The sequence below is a fragment of the Orcinus orca genome, chromosome 10 (assembly GCF_937001465.1).
Source record: "Orcinus orca chromosome 10, mOrcOrc1.1, whole genome shotgun sequence".
Classification (NCBI taxonomy): Eukaryota; Metazoa; Chordata; class Mammalia; order Artiodactyla; family Delphinidae; genus Orcinus; species Orcinus orca.
In genome coordinates this window covers 43902953-43929607 of record NC_064568.1, presented here as the reverse complement: position 1 = coordinate 43929607, position 26655 = coordinate 43902953, and the positions used below count along the sequence as shown (strand labels likewise).

The window sequence follows — 26655 nt, the reverse complement described above, 5'->3', positions numbered from 1 at the left end:
TTCCTGTACTTCACAGTTGCCTGGATTTTTTTTTCTTTTGTAATTTGCTTTGTTTTGTATTACCCCTTATTATTTTTTTCCAAATTGTCTCACAGATCTGTGAAACAATATTTTTTCTGAACACTCAAACACTTCAAGTAATCTATTAGCTCCTTTTTTTTTTTTCCTGGCCATGCCATGCCTCATGTGGCATCTTAGTTCCCCAAGCACGGAATGAAACCGTGCCCCCTGCAGTGGAAGCACAGAGTCTTAGCCACTAGACTGCCAGGGAAGTCCCTATCAGTTCCTTTTTTGTTTGTTTGTTTTTCACCTCTCTCTCCCACAATGCTTTATCCTTCTATTCCAGTCTGGACTGGTTACTGTTGCCTTCTTGGGGCTTCCTTTCTCCTTCTCTTGTGCTGGATTTCCAATTTCCTAGATCTTCTATACTCTTTCTACATTACTTTCTCATTTTTCTGAAGCACACATATTCTTGTAACATGATGGTTAAATTACTTAGTCCTTGAATATCCAAAAATACATTTATATTACTTTTTTTATATTTCAAATTTATAGAATGTTTGTAAGAATAAGAATAGTACATAAAACCTGTTACCTTTTACCTACATTCACCTACTATTAACATTTTGCTCCATTTTCTTTAGTATTTGCTTTTTCTTTCTCTCCCTCCTTCTCTCTCTCTCTCTCTCTCTCTCTCTCTCGTGGGTGGGTGGGTGGATGGATGGATGGACAGAGATAGATAGATGATCATTTTTTTCTGAAATATTTAAGAGTAATTTGCATACATTGTGGCCCTTTATCCATAAATACTTCAGTGGGTATATTTCCTCAGAATATTCTCTTACATAATAACAATACTTTTATCTTTAGTAAATTTAATATTTTTAAAATTTATTTATTTATTTATTTTTGGCTGCGTTGGGTCTTTGTTACTGTGCACAGGCTTTCTCTAGTTGCGGCGAGCGGGCGCTACTCTTCGTTGCGGTGTTGCTGAAAAATGGGATAGACTAATAACCCACAGAGACAAAGAGAGAATTAGAGTACGTGATTGCACACGGCATAACTGTCTCCTGCCTCTCTGGGACAACAGCACAGACGTCAACTTTTTCAAATGTGAAAAGCAGTGCCATTTACTATTTATAGATTAGCTCCGGAAAAATAATAAAACAGCAAAATAGAACAAAAGGTATAATAGGGGCAGGGTGGGCACATGGCTGTTAGTGCAGGGCTGTTAGCGAACAACCGTTAGCGGTCCCGCTCGGCCATTGGTTGGCATCGCAGGGGCCCCCTCCCCCTCCTCTGTGTAAAAGGAGCCCGAATTCTGACTGAAGGAAGATGGTTCTTTGTCACACTAGTCTGCCATCTTCCCGGTCTGCTAGCTTTCCCATTAAAGCCATTATTCCTTGCATCAACAACTCGTCTCCCGATTTATTGGCCTGTTGTGCAGCAAGCTGGACGAGCTTGGACTCAGTATCAAAGGAACCCTTAATTTATGAGAAATTTCTATTTCTTTTATTTAAAAAAACTGTAGACATCAGCTAAAAAATAATAAATCATGACTGTGTCAACCATGTATGTACTAGGTGTTCATCAAAGTATTTAAAGCGATTCAAAATGGAAATATCCTAAATGTTCATTAATAAGAGACTGGTTCCATGAAGAAATCCATGCAGTGCAATATTATGTAGCTATTAAACATGACATTATAGATCATTTGTCGACTAGGACATGTGCATGGTATTCTGCTAACTGAAAAAAGGAGTCTATGATACAATATGCATATTACAGAATGCACATTCATTGTGTGTGCGTGTGTGTTTGTGTGCTCACCAAAGTATTAAAAGTGGTGAAATTCAGGCCTAGATACTCTTCTAGGCTAGATTTTTGCTCAAAACATGTATTTCTAATTAGAAAAAAAACTTAAAAAATTTAAAAGCCATTTTATATGATCAAGAGATTAAAAGTGGAAATAATGTAGACACCTCTTCTCAACTGCTTATAATCAGACGTCTTGTTTATGGGAAATGAGAGAGCTGAGAAGGTACAAGAAAACTGCCCTGTCCCAGCACAGCAGTGGCTATAAAGAGAACCTCCTTCTCAGGAACGGACACAATTTGGCTTCACATTTCTGCTACCTATACATTTGAGACTCGATATTTGCACTTTTGCAATCTAATGGACATCACTCCTTCCATAATTAACCAATTTGCTACTAGTCACTGAAGAACAAATTGCAACTAAGCTGCTAAGACTGCCTGCAAAACAACAGCAAGAAAAAAATAATCTATCCCATGTAAGTAATTACTTGATACACTGAAAACTCCTGCTATACTTGAGACTGTTTTTCTTAGAAAGTTAAAATCAGAGCTGAAAGGGGGCATCGAAATGCTTCAGTTCTCTCTCTAGCCACTGTGTCCCTTAAGCAAGATCATTTACCATCTCTGGAGTTTCTTTTTATACAAACCTGAGATAGAAAATCTAACTTGGGGACCTCCCTGGTGGTGCAGTGGTTCAGAATCCGCCTGCCAATGCAGGGGACATGGATTCGATCCCTGGTCCAGGAAGATCCCACATGCCGTGGAGCAACTAAGCCCGTGCGTCACAACTACTGAAGTCCGTGTGCCTAGAGCCCGTGCTCTGCAACAAGCCACCGCAATGAGAAGCCTGTGCACCACAATGAAGAGTGGCAACTAGAGAAACATGCGCACAGCAACAAAGACCCAACACAGCCAAAAATAAATAAATTTTACAAAAAGAAAATCTAACTTGCAGTGCATTGTGCTTTAATATTGCATGGGAAACAGCATGGGGAAAGTATATATTTTTATCATTAGTAAAATCCAAGGTGTCCTTGAGTAGGTGGCAAAGGTGTAAATTGAAAATTCTGACCAACCGAAATTTCCTATAACACCACAAATCTATTGTAACTAGTAGGCAGATTGGTAGAAATGAAATAACATTCATTACTGATTCATTTATGAGAATATATGAGCCAGCCTTATAATTGGGCTTCATGTAATAAAAGTTTCAAAATGTTTTCTTTAAGCAATATATTCTTTTCTATATTATCTAGCTTTTAAAACAATGTATTTAGATTACAGCAAATCACATAATTTCTTTCTGGACAGCCATAAAATATTTGTACTGATCTACTTATACGGGTGTTAAGAGAACACATTTTGTAAAGTACTTTGAGAATCATTAATTCAAGATATTTTAGAAACAAAATATCTACTATTGTTTTCAGCAAACGGGGGGTGCTGGACCACTGGGGGGCAGCATTTGGGACTGAGTTCCTGGAATCTGGGACAGAATGAGAGAAGCAGTAAGAGGAGAATAAAGGAGGAAGGAGGGGAGAGGAATAGAAGTATATTTTCTCAGCCTGTGCCACTGATGCTTGATCACACTACACTTTATTTCTCTATAATTCTGTATTTTGTATACATGTGTATAATTTTGCATAAAATGTGTTTATTTCTAAACAGTATATTGTTGCTTTAATTCATATAAATCATATTACAGTGTATCTTAGGTTCTGGGGGATTTTGCTTTGTTTTGTTGTTTTGAAGATCAACATATTTAATATCTGGTAGCACAAAATCTCCCACCTTCTTCAAAATTGTCTTAGCTACTGCCCTTTACTCTTCTGTATAAATTTTAGAATCAATTTGTAAGGTTGCATGTGCGTGCGCACACACACACACACACACACACACACACACACACACAAACCCCCTAGTAATTTTGATTGGAACTTTTTTTTTTTTTTTTTTTTGCGATACTAGGGCCTCTCACTGTTGTAGCCTCTCCCATTGTCGAGCACAGGCTCCGGACGCGCAGGCCCAGCGGCCATGGCTCACAGGCCCAGCCGCTCCGCAGCATGTGGGATCTTCCCAGACCGGGGCACGAACCCGTGTCCCCTGCATCGGCAGGCAGACTCTCAACCACTGCGCCACCAGGGAAGCCTGGAACAGCTTTTAACGTATAAATTCACTTGGCAAAAATTGTAATCTTGATATTGACCTTCTCTACCCATGAATATAGTGCATTCTTCAGAGATTTCGGTCATTTTCTATGCCTGTGATGACTATCTGCTATTTTATAGCTGCCCAAAATATTTTGAAAATCCTTTCCCCATTTTAGGATTTCCCCACATTATAAATCTCACTTTCCCAGGTAGAATCCAAAAACTATTTCCCAGAAGCCCTTGCTACTTAGATGTACACATACAACCAATTTCCACTGAGCAGGTACAGCTTCTCAGAAGATGGAAATAAAGGTCATGAGACCATACAGTCAGTATCCTACCAAAATGGTTGTGGGTGTACTTGCTTTTTCTCAGAATATATAGCAAACCTCCTGGAGGTCTAGCCTCTCTTTTCAGTGGGGTGGGGTGGCAGTCTAGTAGCAGGCACCAGCAGCTGCTGGGTTTCCACTGGAGCCTCTTGGTACTGACCCTGGTCATTTTTCTTGGCATCTATGTGGCATCCCAGCTTGTTTCCTTTTTGGAAATTCTGTAAGCTACCTAGTGGTAGGCAGGAAATCCCTTTCTGCTTAAACGTGTTAAAATGGATTCTGGGGAATTCCCTGGTGGTCCAGTGGATAGGACTCCGTGCTTTCACTGCTATGGGGCTGAGTTCAATCCCTGGTCGGGGAAACTAAGATCCCACAAACCACATGGTAAGGCCAAAAAAAAAGAAAAAGATTAATGTTGAACAGAGTGACAGCAGGCCACAAGCTAACATCTTCAAGGAACGAGGGCATGTGACCCAGAGGTTCCAGCCTGATGACGTAAGATTCAAAGATGGAGGTTTTGGCGAAAAGGGAGAGGTGGAGAATGGCCTGAACCTGGCACAGAGAGAAAGAGGAGGACCCAAGCTATGTGGTATTAGGAATGTGGAAGAAATATAACCACCATTTCAGAGGGTGCCTGGGAAGAAACAGCACCCTCAAGGGATGAGGTTTTGATTACAGCGAGAAGGTAAAGGCAATGTTCAGGGATGCTGAGCACGAAGGGACTTTCACTACCAATGGGCCGCCAGCTTCAGAGAGTGCAGTGAAGTTTTCAGGAGTTGGAGAAAGGTAACACACGAAGACAAAAAGGGGAATTGCAGAGATGTAGAGGATTACATTTGCAAGAGGTGGAGGTTACCCTTGAGTTCCGGGTTCCTTGTAGTGACTGAGATAAACACATAGTACGTGCTGAGAATGTTCTGACAGTCTCAGGACTCTTAACAATGGGAAGGCTGAGACTGCAGGATGGTGGTGGGGTCTGGACCCCTAAGGAGCGAGGCTCTTACTTCATTCCTGCCGCCTGAGGCCTGAGGACAGGGTAGTCTTACTCCAATACTTGGGGCCTCCTCTTAATACGGGCTGATGAAGGCACAAAGCCCTAGACTTCGATTCTGGGAAATCTCCTTGAAGTACTGACATTTCTTTTATGACTTCCTCCTCTCCCATGTCTCTATTCCTCTCTTTACTGCCTACTTAACTATTGGGTCACCTATCCTGGACCTCTTTTTACCACTTTCACCTCTTCTTGTTATACTTTCTGGGTGATTCCCTTGACTTTATTTTCCAATGCTGACACTGAGTGTCTCATTTCTGATATCAACTTTGTTTTCAGGAGTTCTTTTTTGTTCTCTGAATATTCCTTTTTTTCAGCAATCTATTGTCTCAGGGTTAGTAACCCTGTAACCTTAGGATGCTAAATTTTCTTCTTACTGCATAGTCTGTTTCAATAGGGCTTTTTTCCCCCCCTGCTTCAGCCTTTTTCATATCCTTGGCTTTTTTTTCTTATATTTAAAAATGGAGCGTCAAAAAGCTGGTGAGAAGTCCTGCATGCACAGTTGGCACTTCTGTGTGGAGCTATTTTACTGAGGAATCACTGGTCTCTTCACTTGACTTGATCAGATCTCCCAAAGAAAGTTCTGATTTCCAGCCTAGAAGGTGCACAAGTCTATTAGCAGGTTCTGGATAGAACCAGGAGTAGGTGAGGGGGTGACAGAGAAGGACCTAACATTCAGTGTGGTTCCCCAACATTCAAAATTCCTGCTACACTGCTCCAGAGAAGAGAGAGGTGGGGAAGTGACCGGGAATCTAAGTTCTTCTTAAAGACTTTTAGCCAATTTTCCTGTTCTTCACCCCACCAGCATCCCCTTCTTCCAGAGGTTTCTGAATCTTCAGTTCCTAAGCCTTTCTGGGAATTCTGCCACATGGGGGTGCTGCTCAGCTTCCTGCAATGTGGCTTAGGATTTACCTTTCACAGCTCTGCTAAAAGTCACAACTCTTTCACCTGATTTTGAGCTTCCAAAATGTTGTCATCAGCTTATTTTCATTGTTCTTCTGAGTTTATGCTTTTTAATTTTTAAACTCTTTACTATCTTAGTGGAGTTTCAGGAGGGTGTAAATGCTAACATGTTCAACTGCCATCTTTGCCAAACCCTGGGGACTTCCCTGGTGGTCCAGTAGGAAAGAATCCGCCTTACAACGCAGGGGAGGCAGGTTCAATCCCTGGTCAGGGAACTAAGATCCCACATGCCGCGGGGCAACTAGGCCCGTGCGCCACAACTATTGAGCTCGTGAGCCTCAACTAGAGAGCGTGCATGCTGCAAACTACAGAGCCCACGCGCTCTGGACCCTGCACACCACAACTACAGAGCTCACGCGCCCTGGAGCCTGCACACCGCAACTAGAGAAGAGAAAACCCACATGCCACAACTAGAGAGAAGCCCGTGCCACAACGAAAGATCCCGCCTGCCTCAATGAAGATCCTGTATGCCACAACTAAGACCCAATGAAGCCAAAAATAAATTAAGTACATAAATAAATAAACAAACACCAAACTCTGCTGTGTATCTTATTTCTAAGTTTATTGGGAAGGGGGCTGGTGGTCTGTTTGCTTGGTTTTTAGTTTTTGGTTAATTTTTTTTGTTTCCCACCACCATCCCGCTGCCCACCCCAACCTTCTGAATTGCAAGCCTTCAAACTCATTTTCTAAAGAATGCATCCAAGACTGTAAACATTGCTCCAAGTACCACCTTTCGCCACATCCCCTAGACCCTGCTATGATCTATTCTTACTGTTTTTCAGTTCTAAATCATCTGCAGCTTTCACTTTGCGCTCTCTTTAACCCAAGAGCTAGTTTGAAGTGTACTAACTTTATATAAGAAAAAAATTTTCCTCATTCTTTCATCCAACATGCAAATAAACCACAAAAACAGCAAAAGGTAACCAATGTCAACCCCACGAACCTTCTGGCAGTGGAGACCTCAAGAACTCTTCATAAGCTACATCAGTTCTCTTTGCCCCTTTTTTCCCCTACAGAACAAATTTCACTTACTTTTCTCTTTTCTTCTAAAACTCTTACCACCTAAACTACTTTTAGAGGTTTCTCTCCTGAAGATCACTGTGAAATAGGGCAAGCCCTTTATCAAGGTACACCCTCCAAGCATATGCTGCTCAAGGTACCTCTCTCAAAGTGTGGTCCACACTAAAGGTCTGGGCATCACCATGGATATCCAAAATCAGAATCTCTGAGAGTTTGGCCAGAAAATTACTCTTTTTACACCAGCTTATTCGGACACATGGTAAAGTTTAAGAACCACTAATGTAAAGGTTTTTCTGTTAACTGCAATGGAGACACATGTAGACAGCAAAAGCAACTTTAAAAAAATGTTATGGCCCCTTCCATCAACATTTAAGGATTTACTTTATATTAGTGCTAATACAGGCAGACCTCAGAGATACTTCTGGTTCAGTTCCAGACCACCACAATAAAGCAAATATAGCAAGAAAGCAAGCCACACAAATATTTTGGTTTCCCAGTGCATATAAAAGTTGTTTACACTATAGTCTATGAAATATGTAATAGCATTGTCTAAAAAAAAGAACATACCTTAATTAAAAAATACTTTATTGCTAAAAACTCTTAACCATTATCCAACAATGCAGTTTTGTCACAAACCTTCAATTTGTAAAAAACAAGTTATCTGCGAAATGGATAAAGTGAAGCGCAATAAAACAAGGTGCGCCTGTAACGCATAACTCAAGTTCTTTTTCCAGGAATTACTTCACACAGTCCTTTGCACAGTTATAAAAGGTTCTCACCTAAGGTCAAAAGCAAGAGCAATCCAAAATTCCACTTCACTAACCTGTCACATAAGCTTAACCACTGACCCGTTACATAGCCCTCTTTATTCCTAAAATACAATTCTGCAGGCATATTCAGATTTCCCCCAAATCGGTTGCTCCTATTTCTTTAGTAATTTGCCAAAGTTCATGTTTACAATTTGGAGAAAAGTCAATGTAGAAACCAGTGCTTGCAAACAGGAAACCAGAATGCACACCAAGAAAAATTTATGCAACAGATGGAGCAAAGATGAATGCCTTGGTGTATATTTACTTAGGAAACCGAAGTTACAAGGAAACATCTAGATATCAGAGCAAAACTAAAGATTAAAAAAAAACAACTTCATGTTTAAAGACATGATTGCTATTCATCATATAAATGATTGTTATCACTGTATGTTTTCTTTTTTTTTAAACTGGTTATTTCAAATGATCTTTTGCAGAGACGTACAAGATCCTCAATGATCTGTGTCAATAGCAACCCAACTTCAACTGCATGAATACACCACACCTTCACCCACTGAACAATCTGCATTCATTTCTAAAGGCCATGGTTGGAAGCTCATTCCAATTCTCAACTCTGACAGGTCTTAAATGCCTCCTCTGTTTCTCCCAGGCTGCTTCTCTCTAATCACAGGGGCCTAATACAGGGATGTCCTCTCTCTCAAACGTCCCTAATTCACCAAAGCGTCCTATTAGCACTTCGACCACCAGCAGCCCCACAATGCAGACACAGCCGTTACTGTTCAAGTCTGAAAGGGACCAAAATGAAGGTCAAGTATTTCCATTTTCTACCCAGAAATAAACAGAAAATATCATACAAGCACAGTCTTTAAATATATCTCGATTACAATGGCGCTTATGCCGAAACAGCCGTAACACATGTACGGTGTAAAAGCCACAAATCAAGCTTAAGTTAGGTTGGAGATCTGCTGTGTGTAACAGCCAGAGAAGTGCCAAGACAGAGCTCACGAGGGGTGAAGAGAAGGGGTCAGAATAACTGGGGAAGGCTTCACAGTGGGAGGAAGACCCTGGAAGACTCGTACTATTTGGACAGGAGAAGAAGGGACTCCAGAGGCGGGCAGCAGCATTAACACGGGCCTGGAGGCAGGAATGAGGACAGCGTGTGGCAAGGCCAGTGAAGGCATGGCCACAGCCGGAGCAGAGCAGGGGCCCTGGAAAGGCATGTTAGCTAAGGCTGAAGAGGGGCCCTGGGGACACAGCAGGGACTGCCCGAGCGCCTTGCCAGGCTTCTTCTCCACGGGGTGCAATTTCTGATGCTGAACAAAGCTGCCGTACCACTTGAAGGCTTTCCCACATGCCTGACACTCATAAGGCTTCTCTCCGGTGTGAACTCTCTGATGTTGAATGGAAGCAATCTTCTGGGTGAACGCCTTGCCACACTCCTTACACTGGTAGGGTTTCTCCCCGGTGTGAATTCTCTGGTGGGCGATAAACAGTGACCTACACCCAAAAGCTTTCCAACATTCCTTACATTTATAGAGTTTCTCCCCAGTGTGTAGCCTGTGATGCTGAAGGTAGGCTGCGCTCCGACGGAAGGCCTTGCCGCACTCCTTACACTCATAGGGCTTCTCGCCCGTGTGGATCCGCTGATGCTGGGTCAAGGCTGTGTTGGAGCTCAGACCTTTGCCACACTCCTTACACTCATAGGGTCCTGCGCCAATGTGATTTTTCTCGTGTACGATACAGTCATAGCTGGACTTGAAAGCTTTGCCACATTCCTTACATTTGAAGGGCTTCTCCCCAGTGTGGCTCATCTGATGCCGAATGAGCTTTGAGTTATATCTGAAGATCTTCCCACATTCTTTACACTCGTAGAACTTCATTCCACCTCGAAGTATTAGATTGGGATTCAGACTGAAAGTCTGCCATGGTGCCTTGCTTTTAAAATCAAAGTGCTGAGACACGTTTCTGAAAAGCCCTCCCACTGGCATGCTGTGCACCTCTGTTTCTTCAGGGGCTTCCTGCTTTACCACTGGCTCTTCTGTCTTAGTCCAGGACTCACCACCTGACCAAAGAAACCACAAGTGTTCCTCGTTACTGAAATGGAAGGGAAACAGGATCCAGTGGTCCTGATTTTCTCTTGTAGGAAGTGATTTTTAAAAAACATACCGATAAGATGGCTACAAGCATCCATAAAGGAGAATGAGAGAGAAAAAGAAAAACAATAACATATAACTGGAGAAGTGACGACACTGGAACCAGTCCAGTAAGTGCCTCTTATAAGGAAGGGCTGGGGAATGAACCATGGCAGGTGAAATGTGCAGAATGAGAATGGGAAGGGGACTTCCCTGGCTGTCCAGTGGTTAGGACGCCATGCTTCCACTGCAGGGGGCTCAGGTTCAATCCCTGGTTGGGGAACTAAGGTCTTGCAAGCGATGCGGCACAGCCAGTTAAAAAAGGGATGGGGGTAAGGAAAAGAGGCAGGAGGGGAAAAAAAGAAAAAAGAGTGGGAGAGGTGAGAGGAATCAGCAAGAAATGGAAACAGGTTTTAAAAGAGAGAGAGGGAGATCTCGAAGAATAGAAAAGACACCCGTTAGATGAGCGGCTGAGCAGTGCGGTAACACACACAGAGAAACAATGGATCCCAATGCCCCACCTGGAAGCCAGGAAACCACCCATATTCCAAATTCTAAATAATGGCCTGATAATTCTACTTTTTTTTTTTTTTTTTTTTGCGGTACGCGGGCCTCTCACTGTTGTGGCCTCTCCCGTCGCAGAGCACAGGCTCCGGACGCGCAGGCTCAGCGGCCATGGCTCACGGGCCCAGCCGCTCCACGGCATGTGGGATCTTCCCGGACCGGGGCACGAACCCATGTCCCCTGCATCGGCAGGCGGACTCTCAACCACTGCGCCACCAGGGAAGCCCTGATAAGTCTACTTTTAAATATTCCACATAGGTGTTCCAGTAGTTAGGACTCTGTGTTCTCACTGCTGAGGGCCAAGGTTCAATCCCTGGTCGGGGAACTAAGATCCCACAAGCCACACAGCATGGCCAAAAAAAAAAAAAAAAAATCCACATAATATTCTGGGATAAAACATTAGTTCTTTCAGAAAGTCAGCCAGAACACAAGTTGATCGAAGAGCTGTAGGCTACTGTGGTATTACTGCTAAAGGAACCACTATTTACAACGTTGCAGTATGTGTGAGAAATGAGGCCTGGAAACTTTCTTCCTAAAAGAAAGAAAATCCAAGTAAACAAAAGCTCCCAGGACTGGTAAGCAGTCTCTGGGAAATTTTAGGGTGGGTGGGTGTATTGGGTGTGGTATTGGGGGAATATTCTTGCCCTTTCCTCTATAGCCCTATAGAAAACAAATACATCGTAAACCTCACGATTATGACATCAGGAACTTTTAAATACTAAACATGATTTAAACACTAAAGAGGCAAATTAAATCATAGCTATGGCACAGATAAATCAGTTTGACCCACAGAATAATATTTTCCTTAAAAGTATGGCTGAAACCCTACTTCTTTGCCCTGAAAATTGGCATACAATTAAGTATTTTCCCTGGTAAAGTGAGAAAAGAGGTGGTTTCAGAGGTAGTGGGTCACAGCTATCCCGTGGGAGGATAGCCATGTGGATGTGGACAGCGTGCAGCTATGCACTCCTAGGGACTGGTCCTTCCGGGCTCAGCGCGGGAGCTCAACAGAGGTCAGAGAGTGTACTGAGTACTACCTTATAAAAACTACAGGGAGCTTTGTTCTCTGCTGCAGGAGAAATATTTCTAGTAAACCAGGAAGGCAAACCAGAAAGCACTAGGTCCTCTTACTCACCTGGACAGATGCCTCTCAAAATCTCTGCTTCCCAGGGATCTGGGCCCCATGGTGCTTCCCCTCTCTCCAGCTGGGAGATCAGAACAGGTGTAGGGAATGGAAGTGCTTCTCCAGCAAGAAAGAGAGAGAGACAAGTTGAGGGGAGACATCCAGAGCTGTTCCTGAGATCTCTCTGCCCACCCCATCGTGGGCTAGTTGGGGAGGGGAGAAGTGGACTGCCCAGGGGACCAATAGGCCACCAGGGGTTCTGAGGAAGGGTCCAAATTGTGCTCCAAGGTATGGCCAGGGAGACAGTGAGTCTCCTCAGGGAGAAAGTGCAAGTTCACCCTGACTCAGAAGAAAGGAAATCCCTCCAGGAAGGATGTATGTACTGATATCCTGGGAGGCTCCTCCACACAGAAGAGGGCCCACATCCCACAACACTGGAAGGATGGAGGAACAGAGGTCTCCCGGGGGTACCTGGGGAATCCTCTCCCTCAGGGTCCAGAACCACGCTCTTCCCTGGGAAGTAATGAAGTCCAATTTCAAAGCCAAAGGGAACCTGGGATTTCCCCACTCAGCATCTCCAAAGGCTGATGAGTGCAGAACTCCCCTCTGGAGCCATCAAACCTAAGGACTACTAGAATCCCCAAGATATCTGAGAAGACGTGAAACTATCACAGAGGGCCAATGAGAGAGACCTTACCCAGGGAAGCCACATTTGCATAATTCTCCAGCATCACCTCCCTGTACAGGGCCTTCTGCACAGGCTCCAGGCTGGCCCACTGGTTCTGGGTAAAGTACACGGCCACATCCTCAAAGGTCACTGGCTCCTGAAACAACAGGTTCCTGCTGAAGCCTTGAGCGAGGGCCAGAAGGGGGCAGTCTGAGCTGCAGGGAAGAGATGGACCTGCCAGGGTCTGTGACTCTGAGCCCCGTGGAAGGTTTGCTCTATGGACAAGAGCATTCAGCACCCCAGCCAGAGGCCAGCCCTCAGCCAGTGTTCCCACCTCCAAACTCAGAACACCAATGCTCTCCCACCTACTCAGCTCTGGGGCTCCAAACTGTCATCCTAACCTCATAACTTGGCATCTGGGGCTCTCCTGCCTGGTAACTGCATCAACCCCTATGTTCATTTCTCCATGGATCTGTCCCTCTAGCACCTGCTGCCCTCATGTACTCTTAACCTGTCACCTAATTTTCTGTACACCAACCACTCTCTCTGTCTTTCCTCAGCCGAAGTACATATGCATGGCCGCATGTACTCCCTGCCCCAGCTTCTCCTGGCCTTCCCCAACAGCTTCCACTATGCGCAGAGGAGCCACTCCTTAGGAATAGTCCCAGTGCAGCTACATGTAAAAAAGTGAAGTTAGAACATTCTTTAACACCATACACTAAAATAAACTCAAAATGGATTAAAGACCTAAATGTAAGACCAGATACTATAAAACTCTTAGAGGAAAACATAGGCAGAACACTCTCTGACATAAATCACAGCAAGATCTTTTCTGATCGTCTCCTGAAGTAATGGAAATAAAAACAAAAATAAACAAATGAGACCTAACTAAACTCAAAAGCTTTTGCACAGCAAAGGAAACCATAAACAAAACAAAAAGACAACCCACAGAATGGGAGAAAATATTTGCAAACGATGTGACCAACAAGGGATTAATCTCCAAAATTTACAAAAAGCTCATGAAACTCAATGTTAAAAAAACAAACAACCCGGGCTTCCCTGGTGGCGCAGTGGTTGAGAGTCCGCCTGCCGATGCAGGGGACACGGGTTCGTGCCCCGATCTGAGAAGATCCCACATGCCGCAGAGCGGCTGGGCCCATGAGCCATGGCCGCTGAGCCTGCGCGTCCGGAGCCTGTGCTCCGCAACGGGAGAGGCCACAACAGTGAGAGGCCCGCGTACCACCAAAAAAACTTAAAACAAAAAATAAAACAAAAAAAAAAACAACAACCCAATCCAAAAATGGGCAAAAGACCTAAATAGACATTTCTCCAAAGAAGACATACAGATGGCCAAGAGGCACATGAAAAGATGCTCAGCACCTCTGATTATTAGAGAAACGCAAATCAATACTACAATGAGATTCACCTCATACCAATCAGAATGGCCATTAACAAAAAATCTACTAACAATAAATGCTGAAGAGGGTGTGGACAGAAAGGAACCCACTACACTGCTGGTGGGAATGTAAATTTGTAACAGCCACTATGGAGAACAGTATGGAGGTTCCTTAAAAAACTAAAAATAGAGCTACCATATGATCCAGCAATCCCACTCCTGGGCATATATCTGGAGAAAAACATGGTTCGAAAGGACACATGCACCCCAATGTTCACTGCAGCACTGTTTACAATAGCCAAGACATGGAAGCAACCTAAATGTCCACTGAGAGAAGAATGAATAAAGAAGATGTGGTACATATATACAATGGAATATTACTCAGCCATTAAAAAGAATGAAATAGTGCCATTTGCAGCTACATGGATGGACCTGGAGATTATCATACTAAGTGAAGTAAGTTAGACAGAGAAAGCCAAATACCATATGATATTGCTTATATGCAGAATCTTAAAAAAAAAAAAAGGATACAAATTAACTTATTTACAAAACAGAAACAGACTCACAGACTTAGAAAATGAACTTATGGTTACCAGGGGACTGGCGGTGGGGGGAAGGGACGGATTGGGAGTTTGGGATTCACAGTGCTATATTTAAAACAGATATCCAACAAGGACCCAATGTATAGCACAGGGAACTCTACTCAATATTCTGTAATAACCTAAATGGGAAAAGAATTTGAAAAGGAAAAGATACTTGTATATGTATAACAGAATCACTTTGCTGTACACCTGAAACTAACACAACATCATTAATCAACTATACTCCATAATAAAATAAAAATTAGGAAGCATCAGGAAGATGTTGGTGTGGGAAGATGCAGAGTTTGCCTCTCCCCACAACTAGGGCGCCTGCCAGACGCTGGTGGGGGACCCTGATGCCCAAGGAGATGGGAATAAGCCCCAAGTGAACCGGTAGGACGTGGGGGTACTGAGCGGGGAGGAGAGGTGGAGGCTAGATAGGACCGGCCCTGAAGGGTGGCTGAGAGGCGGGAGGGGGTCCCATGACTAGTGGGACCCTCAGGGGCTCGGATCATGGGGAGCACACCCAGCGTTTCCCCTGCCCAATCTCCAGGACCAGAGAAGCAAGAGAGGGGCGGAGGGCGTTTGCACCACCCACTCGGGCCCACGGAGACTGCTAAGTTCCCAGGCTGTTTCCCCAGCCCTCCAAAGCCCACTCCAGGCCGCATCGGTCCTGGGGAGGGAGACCGGGGAGAACAGGAGAGGCAGGCGGGAGGGGCCCTCTGGGACTGGAGGAGCAGGAGAGGAGCGAGGGCGTTTGCCCTGCCCACTCGGGTTCAGGATGCCTGCTGAGCTCCCAAGCGGGGTCACCCACCCTCTGAAACCAGAGGTGGGGGTACACCTGGGCCCCTTCTGTTCTGCTGAGCCTAAGCCCCACCCCCCACCCCTGTCAGGGCCTTTTCCAGCCCTGTGGGTCCTAAGCATAGGCCCTGCCCACCACCCAAACCTCCCCCCTGCTTAGGCCATGCCTTCCAGAGCCAAGGCCTTTTCCATCTTTTTTTTTTCCTACACCTTGTTTTTACTATTATGGTTCTGTTTTACCTTCTGGTTGTTGTTTCATCTATATTTTTATATTTTTTCTAACATATCTGTTAGCTTCCTAGTTTAATTTTATTTTTTACTTTGTTACTGTTCTTTTTCTTTTTTTTTTTTTGCACCACCCTGCACAGCTTGCGGGATCTTGCTTCACGAGCTGGGGGTCAGGCTGAAGCTCCTGCGGTGGGAGCTCCGACTCTGAACCACTGGGCTAACAGAGAACCTCAGACCCCAGGGAATAGTCATTGCAGTGAGGTCTCCCAGAGGTCCTCATCTTGGCACCAAGACCCAGCTCTACCTAACAGCCTACAAACTCCAGTGTTGGAAGCCTCAGGCCAAACAACCAGTGAGACAGGAACACAATTCCACTCACAAAAAAAAAAGGAAAATAAAAAAAGGAGATGGCAGAAAAATATGTCACACGTGAAGGAACAAGGTAAAAACCTACAAGACCAAATAAATGAAGAGGAAATAGGCAATCTACCTGAAAAAGAATTCAGAGTAATGATAGTAAAGATGATCCAGAATCTCAGAAATAGAATGGAGGCAAGGCTGAGAAAATACAAGAAATGTTTAACAAAGATCTAGAACAACTAAAGAACAAACAAACAGAGGTGAACAACACAAAACTGAAATTAAAAATACACTAAAAGGAATCAATAACAGAATAACTGAGGCAGAAGAATGAATAAGTGAGCTGGAAGACAAAATGGTGGAAATAAACTGCCAAGGAGCACAATAAAGAAAAAGAATGAAAAGAATTGAAGACAATCTCAGAGACTTCTAGAACAACACTAAACACACCAACATTCGAATTATAGGGGTCCCAGAAGAAGAGAAAAAGAAAGGGTCTGAGAAAATATTGAAGAGATTACAGTCAAAAAATTCCCTAACATGGTTTCCCAATAGTCACCCAAGTCCAGGAAGCAGAGAGTCCCATACAGGATAAACCCTAGGAAAAATACACCAAGACACATATTAATCAAACTAACAAAAATTAAATTCAAAGAAAAAAAAATTAAAAGCAGCAAGGGAAAAGCAACAAATAACATACAAGGGAATCACCATAAGGTTATCAACTGATTTTTCAGCAGAAACTCTGCAGACCAGAAGAGAGTGGCACGATAAACTTAAAGTGATGAAAGAGAAGAATCTACAACCAAGCTTACTCTACTCAGCAAGGAACTCATTCAGATTCGACAGAGAAATCAAAAGCTTTTCAGACAAGCAAAAGCTAGGAGAATTCAGTACCACCAAACCAACTTTACAACAAATGCTAAAGAAACTTCTCTAGGCGGGAAACACAAGAGAAGAAAAAGACCCACAGGATAGAAAGCCCAGAGTTAAGCCCACGCACATATGGTCACTTAATTTATGACAAAGGAGGCAAGAACATACAATGGAGAAAAGACAGCCTCTTCAATAAGTGGTGCTGGGAAAACTGGACAGCTACATGTAAAGGAATGAAATTAGGACACTCCCTAACACCATACACAACAATAAACTCCAAATGGATTAAAGACCTAAATGCAAGACCGGACACTATAAAACTCTTAGAGGAAAACATAGGAAAAACATTCTGACATAAACCACAGCAAGATCTTTTTTGACCCACCTCCTAGAGTAATGGAAAGAAAAACAAAAATAAACAAAATGGGACCTAATTAAACTTAAAAGGTTTGGCACAAGGCTTCCCTGGTGGCGCAGTGGTTGAGAGTCCACCTGCCGATGCAGGGGACACAGGTTCGTACCCCGGTCCGGGAAGATCCCACATGCCGCGGAGCAGCTGGGCCTGTGAGCCATGGCCACTGAGCCTGCGCGTCCGGAGCCTGTGCTCCGCAACGGGAGAGGCCACAACAGTGAGAGGCCCGTGTACTGCAAAAAAAAAAAAAAAAAAAAAAAAAGGTTTTGCACAGCAAAGGAACCCATAAACAAGATGAAAAGACAACCCTCCAAATGGGAGAAAATATTTGCAAATGAAACAATGGACAAAGGATTAATCTCCAAAATATACAAACAGCTCACGGAGCTCAATATCAAAAAAACAAACAATTCAATTAAAAAATGGGCAGAAGACCTAAGTAGATATTTCACCAAAGAAGACATACAGATGGCCTAGAGACACATGAAAAGATGCTCAACATCACTAATTATTAGAGAAATGCAAATCAAAACTCCAATAAGGTATCACCTCACACTGGTCAGAATGGCCATTATCAAAAACTCTAGAAACAATAAATGCTGGAAAGTGGCTTCTCTTGTTGTGGAGCACAGGCTCTAGGCACATGGGCTTCAGTTGTGGCACGTGGGCTCAGGAGTTGTGGCTTGCAGGCTCTAGAGTGCAGGCTCAGTAGTTGTGGCGCATGGGCTTAGGTACTCCGCGGCATGTGGGATCTTCCCGGACCAGGGCTCGAACCCGTGTCCCCTGCACTGGCAGGCGGATTCTTAATCACTGCGCCACCAGGAAGCCCCATTGGGTGGGTACTTTTAAATCTTGTCTTTGGGACTTCCCTGGTGGTCTAGTGGTTAAGACTTCGCCTTCCAACGCAGTGAGTGCGGGTTCAATCCCTGGTCAGGGAGCTAAAATCCAACAAGCCTCGTGGCCAAAAAACCAAAAACATAAAACAGAAGCAATATTGTAACAAATTCAATAAAGACTTTAAAAATGGTCCACATCAAAAAAATCGTGTCTTTCATTTACTCTTTACAACATATATATGAAGTCAGAGTTGTTACTCCCATTTTTCAAAGGATGAAACTAAGATTCAGAAAAATTCATTACTTTGCCCAAGATCACACAGCCAGGAAGTGACACAGCTGGGACTTCAACCCAAACCTGTCAAACAGCAAACCTGGGCTCTTCCCACATAGCATGCTGCCTCCGACATGGGGCTCATGAACTTCTCCGAACACATAGCTAACCCCTGAACCTCATCATAACCTGGTGTTGCCCCATCTTTGGAGAACATCTTTTCAAACCCAACTTCCAAAATTACCTATCAAGCCATCTTTACTGTGCTCCCTCCAGGCCACGTGGGGCCCCTCCCCCAATCTACACTGAGGGATCAGCTAGCTATTTCAAAACCACACACACCATCCTAGGAGCCAGAGCCTCTGCATCTTCCAGGAGATGTAGGAGCAGTTTCTGTGTCCACTGGCTACCTTCTCTGCTTCTATAGACAGCACAGTGCAGACCACAGAGACTGGGCTCAGCCTGGAGGGGTTTCCTGCCTTCTGCACCTTCTCACCTTCATGACCCCACAGATGATTCCGTCTCCTAGGAGATTCTCACCACCCTATGCAGTCCAATGGAAAGGAAGACACCTACCCACAGGGGCTCAGCTAAGCCCCTTACTCTTTGAGTGTCCCAGTCTCTCCTGGCAGCCTGTGCAATGGAGTCAGCAGAGGGGACAGGGAGAAGGGAATGCTCTCACAACTGCTCCTGGGGGAAGCAGGGAAGAAACATACCCCAAGCATAAATGCTGGCAACTTAAACTGCTCCCAGCCACTCTACTGGCACTACACTCAGGTCTTTCTTAGGGGGTCCTTTTTAAACAAAAACTAAGGAACTCAGTTCAAAAGGAAACGTTGAGAGAAGAACAAATTTAGAAACTTCTCAAAGGGAGAGTTGACCCTTAAGCTGGGCAATGACGAGGCTCAAAGGGCCCCCCAAATAGCTTGAGCCCCAAATCCAAACATCAGATAGAACCATGATGTCCTGTGAGTAATCACTGCTTCAACAACAAGGCATTAAAGGGCTTCTGACGACAGCGACCACAGGCTCACAGGTAAACCAAAGTTCACCTCCGCGTGCAGCAAGTCAAACCTCACTCGCTCACATCTTCAGAGCTGTTCTCACAACTTTCTCCACCCAGTACCATCTTCCTCCCCAAATTGTTCTTCCCATCTGCTGTCAAATAACCCCAGGTATCATGAGTCAAAAAAATGCCTATTATTAAAGGAGAACTTACTTTTTCAAGACAGTTAGGTTGTTGATACATTCTTCTTCCTCCTATGGATGGTCCCTATGTACCTCAACTTATTTTAATTTTCTCCACAGTATTTTTCATCATCTGACAAATTATACTTTTATTGTCTATCTCCCCCCACCAGGTGGTAAGTCATGAGGCAAGGATTCTGTTTTGTTCATTATTGGTTTACTAGCACACAGTACATTTGCCTGGCAGATGCAAGATGATTAATATGAATTTGCTGAAAGAATTAATTTCAAAAATGGTTTGATCACCAATAAAAATTTTTATACTTATGAAGAAGGTCAGAAAACAACAGCAAATACCACCTTAACAGTGAAGTGCCAGAGCACATCCATTAAAGTTGATAATTTACCAGGCACTGAGGTTCTACTTTCTGTGAAAGACTGGAGGAGGAACATAAATATAGGAAAGAAACATAAACATCTTTGCTTGCAGATGAAATAGCTATCTGCCTAAAAAATATCCAAGACGCAGGAGAATAAACAAAAAACATTTAAAACTGACAAAATAATTCATTAAGTTAGCTAGATATAGGATAAGTGAACAAAAAAGATTACCTTTCCTAAATACCACCATAAACAATTAGAAGACGAAAAAAGAGAAAATAAGATGCCATTCATATGAAAATAGCTAAGAACCAACCTAACAAAAACCTGCAAAACCAAGACAAGATAACTAAATGTTTATTAAAATAAATAAAAGAGGAACTGAATAAATTGAAACATACAGTGTTTCTGAATGGGAAGAATCAAACTTGTAAAGTCAATTACCCCAATTTTGCCTAGGAATTCAAAACAATCCACTCCCCCACCAAAAACTCAATGAGATTTATACAGGGGTAGGGGATCATTTTGAGTAATCTGAAAAAAGTAAGTGTGAAAGACTAGCTGAGAAGGTTTTGAAGGAAATACATTTTTGAAAGAAATGATGAGGGGGAATTAAACCCTACCTTAAAAGGACAATACTTCAAGAAAACGAGACTACAAGCCATAGATAGTGAGAAAATATTTTAAAAGACATAATAAAGGACTATTATCCCAAGTATATAGAAAACTCTTAAAACTCGATAAGAAAATGAACAACCCGATTCAAAAAATGGGCAAAAGACCTGAACAGATACCTCACCAAAGAAGTTATACAGATGGCAAACAGGTATATGAAAAGATGCTATACAACAGCAGCCCCTAACCAGGGACCAGCTTCGTGGAAGACAATTTTTCCACGGACTGGACGGGGGTGTTGGGGGTGGTTCAGGCGGTAATGTGAGCGATGGGGAGCGGCCGATGAAGCTTCGCTTGATCGCCGCTTACCTTCTGCTGTGCAGCCTGGTTCCTAACAGGACCAGTCCAGTACCGGTCCTTGGCCTCAGGGTTGGGGACCCCTGCTCTACAACATATGTCTTCAGGCAAATGCAAATTAAATCAATGAGATACCACTACACATCTATTAGAATGGCCAAAATCCAAGACACTGACAATACCAAATGCTGACAAGGATGTGGAGCAACATAAACGCTCATTCATTGCTGGCAGGAATACAAACTGGTGTGGCCACTCTGGAAGACGTTTAACAGCTACTTACAAAACTAAACATACTCTTACCACATGATCCAGCAATCATGCTCCTCGGTATCTTCCCAATGAGTTGAAAACTTACGTCCACACAAAAACCTGCACAAGGATGTTTATAGCAGCTTTATTCATAATTGCCAAAACTTGGAAGCAACCAAGATGTCCTTCAGTAGGTGAATGGAGAAATAAACTGTGGTACAATCAGTCAATGGAATATTACTCAGCACTAAAACGAAATAAGCTATCAAGCCATGAAAAGTCACACAAGACCTTAAATGAATACTGCTAAATGAATAAAACCAAAATGAAAAGGTATGATACCAACTACACAACATTCTGGAAAAGGCAAAAAGATCAATAGTTGCCAGGAAAGGAGGGCAGAACACAGAGGATTTTTAGAGCCTTTGAAGAGGCTCTGTATGATACTACAATAATAGTAGGGGACATGGGTTCGAGCCCTGGCCAGGAAGATCTCGCATGCCGTGGAGCAACTAAGCCCGTGCGCCACAACCACTGAGCCTGCACTCTAGAGCCCACGAGCCACAACTACTGAAGGCCGTGTGCCACAACTACTGAAGCTTGTGCTCCTACAGCCTGTGCTCCAAAACAAGAGAAGCCACTGCAATGAGAAGGCCTCGCACTGCAACAAAGAGTAGCCCCCGCTCGCTGCAACTAGAGAAAGCCCGCGTGCAGCAATGAAGACCCAACGCAGCCAAAGAATAAATTAAATAAATAAACTAAATCTACTAAAAAAAAGAGTGAACCCTAATGCAAGCTACGGACTTTATGTGACTATGATGTGTCAATGTAGGATCATCAATTGTAACTAATGTACCACTCTGATAATGATGGAGGCTCTGCATGTGTGGAGCCAGGAAGCATATGGGGACTGTGTGCTTTTTGCTCAATTTTGCTATGAACCTAAAACTTCTCTAAAAAAATAAAGTCTACTAAAAAAGAAAGGGAAATGGGCAGGGAGAGCAATACTTAATCTCTTACCTAGACTGCAAATAGCATCCTGACTCACACTCTTCTGCAACCAGTGCACCACTACAGGCTGAAAACCTTTTTAATATATAAATCCATCCCTTTCAACTCCTCTGCTTAAAATCCTTTAGTGTCTTCCTACTGAACCCAGAATAGAAACCAAAATCTTCACAGTGATCTCCAAGCCATGTGCCTAGCTGTCCCACCTCACAATGAACTACTTCCTCTGACCTCTCCCTGTCTCCAGAGTACACCCAGCTTTCTCTCCCAGCCCAGGGCCGATGCATTTGCTGTCCTCTCTGGAAAGTTCTTCTTCACTTCTTTCTCCAGTAGTTTCCAAGACTATTTCTACCTCATCCTTGAGGTCTCAACGTCATGTGACCACTTCCATGAGGGCTTCCCTGACCACTGCCTTCAAAGGTAGCTTCTTTGGGGCTTCTCAAATTTGAGAAGGTGCGTAAGAATCACCTGGAGAGCTTGTTACAACAGATTCCTGACCCCACTTACCCTACCCTCCTCACCAATCTGACTCCAAGTCTAGAGTGGGACTAACAATTTGCAATTCTAATGAGCACCCAGGTGATCCTGATGCTGCCCACCTATGGACCACACTTTTAGGAAGCACTGTACTTTAGCAATAGGTAATTATGGTAACTTATTTGTTTTTGGTAAAAGTACCCTCCATGAGAAAAGGGAACCTGTCTGCATTATTCCGTACTATGCACCTAGCATTTAGAAAGCACATATGGAAAAAACAATGCTGGTCTCTCTGGGATACATCTACTACTTGTGGAGCAATCTCTTCAATAAAGAATTTCTCTGGGGCTTCCCTGGTGGCACAGTGCTTAAGAATCCGCCTGCCAATGCAGGGAACACGGGTTCAAGCCCTGGTCCGGGAAGATCCCACATGTCGTGGAGCAGCTGAGCCCGTGCGCCACAACTACTGAGCCTGCGCTCTAGAGCCTGTGAGCCACAACTACTGAGCCCACGTGCCACAATTACTGAAGCCCGCGCACTTAGAGCCCACGCTTCGCAACAAGAGAAGCCACCGCAATGAGAAGCCCACGCACCACAACGAAGAGTAGCCCCCACTCGACGCAACTAAAGAAGCCCGCACACAGCAACGATGACCCAATGCAGCCAAAAATAAATTATTTATTTATTAATTAAAAAAAAAAAGAATTTCTCTGATCTCGGCAGGCAACCTTTTTTTTTTTAAATCCCACATTCCTAATTTATCCCCCACCCCCAACTCATTTCCCCTTTGGTAAGGCTGTTTCCTATATCTGTGCTGGCAACTTTTATTTGTAGAACATGATCTGCATTTCCACATTCAGGGGGAATTTCTTGGCTTGGGTCCCCTTTTTTCCACTTAAACCTATTCATCCAAACTCATCACTCTGTACACACAAGACTCTTATTTCCTCCACCACGTATTTACAACCATAGCCCTTGGGATGGACTCAAGAGGGAAACCATAGCCTGGCCAAGTTAGGCCTTCTTGGTCCTTTCCTGATTACCTGATAGCTAATGTGATTTTTAAAAGACTGAAAAGAAGCTCAGCTCACCTGAGGCCAAGTGGTTTGGAGCATGGCTGATGTTCCCTGGCTCCGTGCACTGTCTTCTGGGTTTGGAAGAGCAAGAACCTTAAAAGCTAAGAGAAGAAGAGCCATGAGTGCAATAGTCCCTGTGCTACGTCACCCACAGCCGCCTACAGTCTTCCGTCTTTTCCTTTCGAGCACTGGCAGGAGGCTCTATCAGCCCTGCTCTGGCTGATCGCCCCAAACCCTCATAAATTGCACTGCCTGGTCCTCGGGACAATCCACCACCTGCCTGCTCTGCCCAAGAGAGTTCCGGGGCCCTTTCACATTGAGCGGACCTAGGGATTCAAGACGAAACCCGTCCCTACAGTGCTAGGTCTGAACAAACAAAAACCTAAAAAAGCGCTTAGAGGGACCATGACATTGACCCCAAAAAGGGTGCCTTTGGAGAAGGGAGACAGGGGTAGCTGGATCTGGATTGAGCTAAAATACTCAAGTGTTCCAGTGGGTGATGATGACAGGAGACCCCAACGGGTTCTCCACCCAAGGAAGCAGGAGACCCCAAATATCAAAAACTTCGGTACCGGGCACGGGAGGCAGTTGGGCCAACTTCTTTAGGACAAAAAAGAGGATCACGCCTCGGTGGGCAAGGGACTTGACCAGGGCTCTAGGAGGCCCCGCAGCCACCTCGGCGGCTTCTGCGAGGCCCAAACACCCGAGCACCGGGTCAGAGAGGCGAGTTCAGGGGCGGGGTGCTGACGAATCGCTAAGGAAAGCGAGGAAGCTGGCGCCGGACGAGACTAGCAGGAAGAACTCGCCTGAACCAAGCCTGTTCTCCTCAAAACCCCAAGAGGTGAGTCTCCGAATGCCGATACGGAACCGAGCACGGGCGTCGAACGCCCCTCTAGGCCGTCCGGAAGCGGCCCATCTCTGTGGTCCCCGCGGCGCGGCCTCACGTGACCTTAGGGGGCGGGAATAAGGGCGGGCTCTTGCCCGTGACGTCGTTTGCGGGCGCCGCACCGCTGCGCTAGCGGCGGGTGCCTCCGCCCCTGTGCTTCAACCGCTGAGCCGACTGAGGGCGGGCTGTGAGGGCGCTGATGCCACCTTGCTCTATTCAGATCTCGGCCTCTAGACCTAGGTGGGGCCCCAGTTAACCGACTGCCCCATCAGCTGTCGGCCGCCTTTATTCCCTGGGTCACCTGGAGCCTGGGCTGTGCAGGTGTGGGGAGAATGGCTTCTGTTGTGTCATCTCCTAGAGGCCCACGCCAGGCATCCTGCTTGGGTTCTAGGCTGGGCAGCCGTTAGGAGAACCATGGTTCCCATCTACCTTTTTTTTTTTTTTCTCGGTACGCGGGCCTCTCACTGTTGTGGCCTTTCCCGTTGCGGAGCACAGGCTCCGGACGCGTAGGCTCACCGGCCATGGCTCACGGGCCCAGCCGCTCCGCGGCATGTGGGATCTTCCCGCACCGGGGCATGAACCCGTGTCCCCTGCATCGGCAGGCGGACTCTCAACCACTGCGCCACCAGGGAAGCCCCCATCTACCTTTTTAAGGCCCTCTCCCTTCCTAGGACCTAGGCGTGTGTGGGACCTTTTAGGGCAGATTCATTTAACAACCAAAATAACAGTGACTAAGGTTGCCAGGCATCCTGTATATACAAGTCCTATATTAAATGATTTTGTCCTGTATTGACTTTGGCAGGATGCCCTAAATGTCCTGTGTTTAGCTTTTTTCAATAGAGTACAACAATTCTGTAGTTGACAGCTATTCCGCCTAGTTAACTGGCAAGTAACTTAAATTTCAACACTGGCTGAAAAAAACAATCATACCTCCACAAATGAAGATCTGGATAATCCCTCACAGTCTCTCCGGCAGGTTTGTCTGAGGAAAGGAAGTGGGGGGGAGCGGCGGCTGAGAATTGAAACATTAAAAGGACTGTTTTTCAGATTCAAGAAACGAAAAGACTGTTCTTTGACCAAAGTTCCAAGCCACGAACGAGTAATTGCCCTTAAGACAGCCAATGACAGTGACAGTCTCACTTTGGTGACCCCTGCAACTATGCTTGAGAGTTATCAAATCAATGGCAGCCCCAATCTTCAGAACATGAGCCAATCAGTGACAAATGCCCTTGAAAGCTAGCCAATCAATGACAGTCCTACCCACTGGACAACAGCTAATTAGCAAATGCCTCACTACAGTGACGATGCTTCTGAAAATCAATGGGTCAACAGTAGCCTTACTTTAGTGACCACTTCTTGCCAGTGTGGTTGCCAACATGAACAGACTTTTTCTTTGACCACTGATAGGTCTACTGAACACAGTTCCATATATATGGTTCCTACTCACCAAGCACTTCAGAGCTAAAAGGGGAAATTGGCCTCCCACTGCTAGAAGACAGAATGACCCTAGATATCTGTATACATGACTCTATCCCAGGAGTTACTTACTATACAGTAAAAATTACAAGATATTGTTGAAATTAATAAAAATCTAAATAAATGGAGAGATTTACCATGTTCACAAATCAAAAGAGTCTATATAATTAAGATGTCAATTATACCAAAATTGATCTATAGATTCAATACAATCTCAATCAAAATCCCAGGATATATTTTGTAGAAATTGACAAACTGATTCTAACATTCATATGGAAATGCAAAGGACCTGGAAATGCCAAAACAACAGAAAACAAAGTAGGAGGACTAACAATGTATGACTTTGATACTTAGAAAAACTATAGTAATTAATGCAGTGTGTTAATGGCAACAAGATGGACAAACAGATCAACAAACAGGAACAAAACAGAATCTAGAACTAGACCCACACATATATGGACAATGGTGCTGGAAAGGAAGGGAGCGTGAGAGAGAGGGAGGAAGGAACTTGGATCCATACCTCATGCCCTATACAAAGTTTAATTGAAAATAGATGACAGAACTAAATGTAAAATTTAAAACTATAAAACTC

General features: G+C 44.3%; 1 protein-coding gene and 1 long non-coding RNA gene across 3 annotated transcripts in view; one reads left to right on the top strand and one right to left on the bottom strand.

The window, feature by feature from the left end:
* LOC125960315 (uncharacterized) overlaps positions 1-26655 on the top strand; it is a 327486-nt gene that overhangs the window by 79974 nt on the left and 220857 nt on the right. The window lies entirely within an intron of this gene.
* On the bottom strand, positions 7899-25630 carry ZNF621 (zinc finger protein 621). Of its 2 annotated transcripts, XM_012536006.3 has the most exons (6): positions 25518-25630; positions 24508-24650; positions 23717-23802; positions 12614-12740; positions 11929-12036; positions 7899-10159 (listed from the first exon to the last, which is right to left on the bottom strand). In XM_012536006.3, the coding sequence occupies exons 1-6, from the start codon at positions 25613-25615 to the stop codon at positions 9099-9101; spliced, it is 1623 nt and encodes a 540-aa protein (XP_012391460.2). In that variant the 5' UTR covers positions 25616-25630; the 3' UTR covers positions 7899-9098. The 2 variants fall into 2 exon arrangements, with proteins under 2 accessions (XP_012391460.2, XP_033257867.1); XM_033401976.2 differs by lacking the exon at positions 25518-25630 and having other exon boundaries at positions 24274-24650.

What these genes read in the sequence shown, in the direction of transcription:
- ZNF621 (XM_012536006.3), bottom strand. Translation starts at nt 25,615, where the DNA reads ATGTTTCAATTCTCAGCCGCCGCTCCCCCCCACTTCCTTTCCTCAGAC. An exon ending in GGAGAACAGGCTTGGTTCAG is followed by an intron (nt 23,803 to 24,507) that starts GCGAGTTCTTCC and finishes TTCTTCTCTTAG; the next exon opens with CTTTTAAGGTTCTTGCTCTT. An exon ending in TCCAAACCACTTGGCCTCAG is followed by an intron (nt 12,741 to 23,716) that starts GTGAGCTGAGCT and finishes CTGTTGTTTCAG; the next exon opens with GAGCCAGTGACCTTTGAGGA.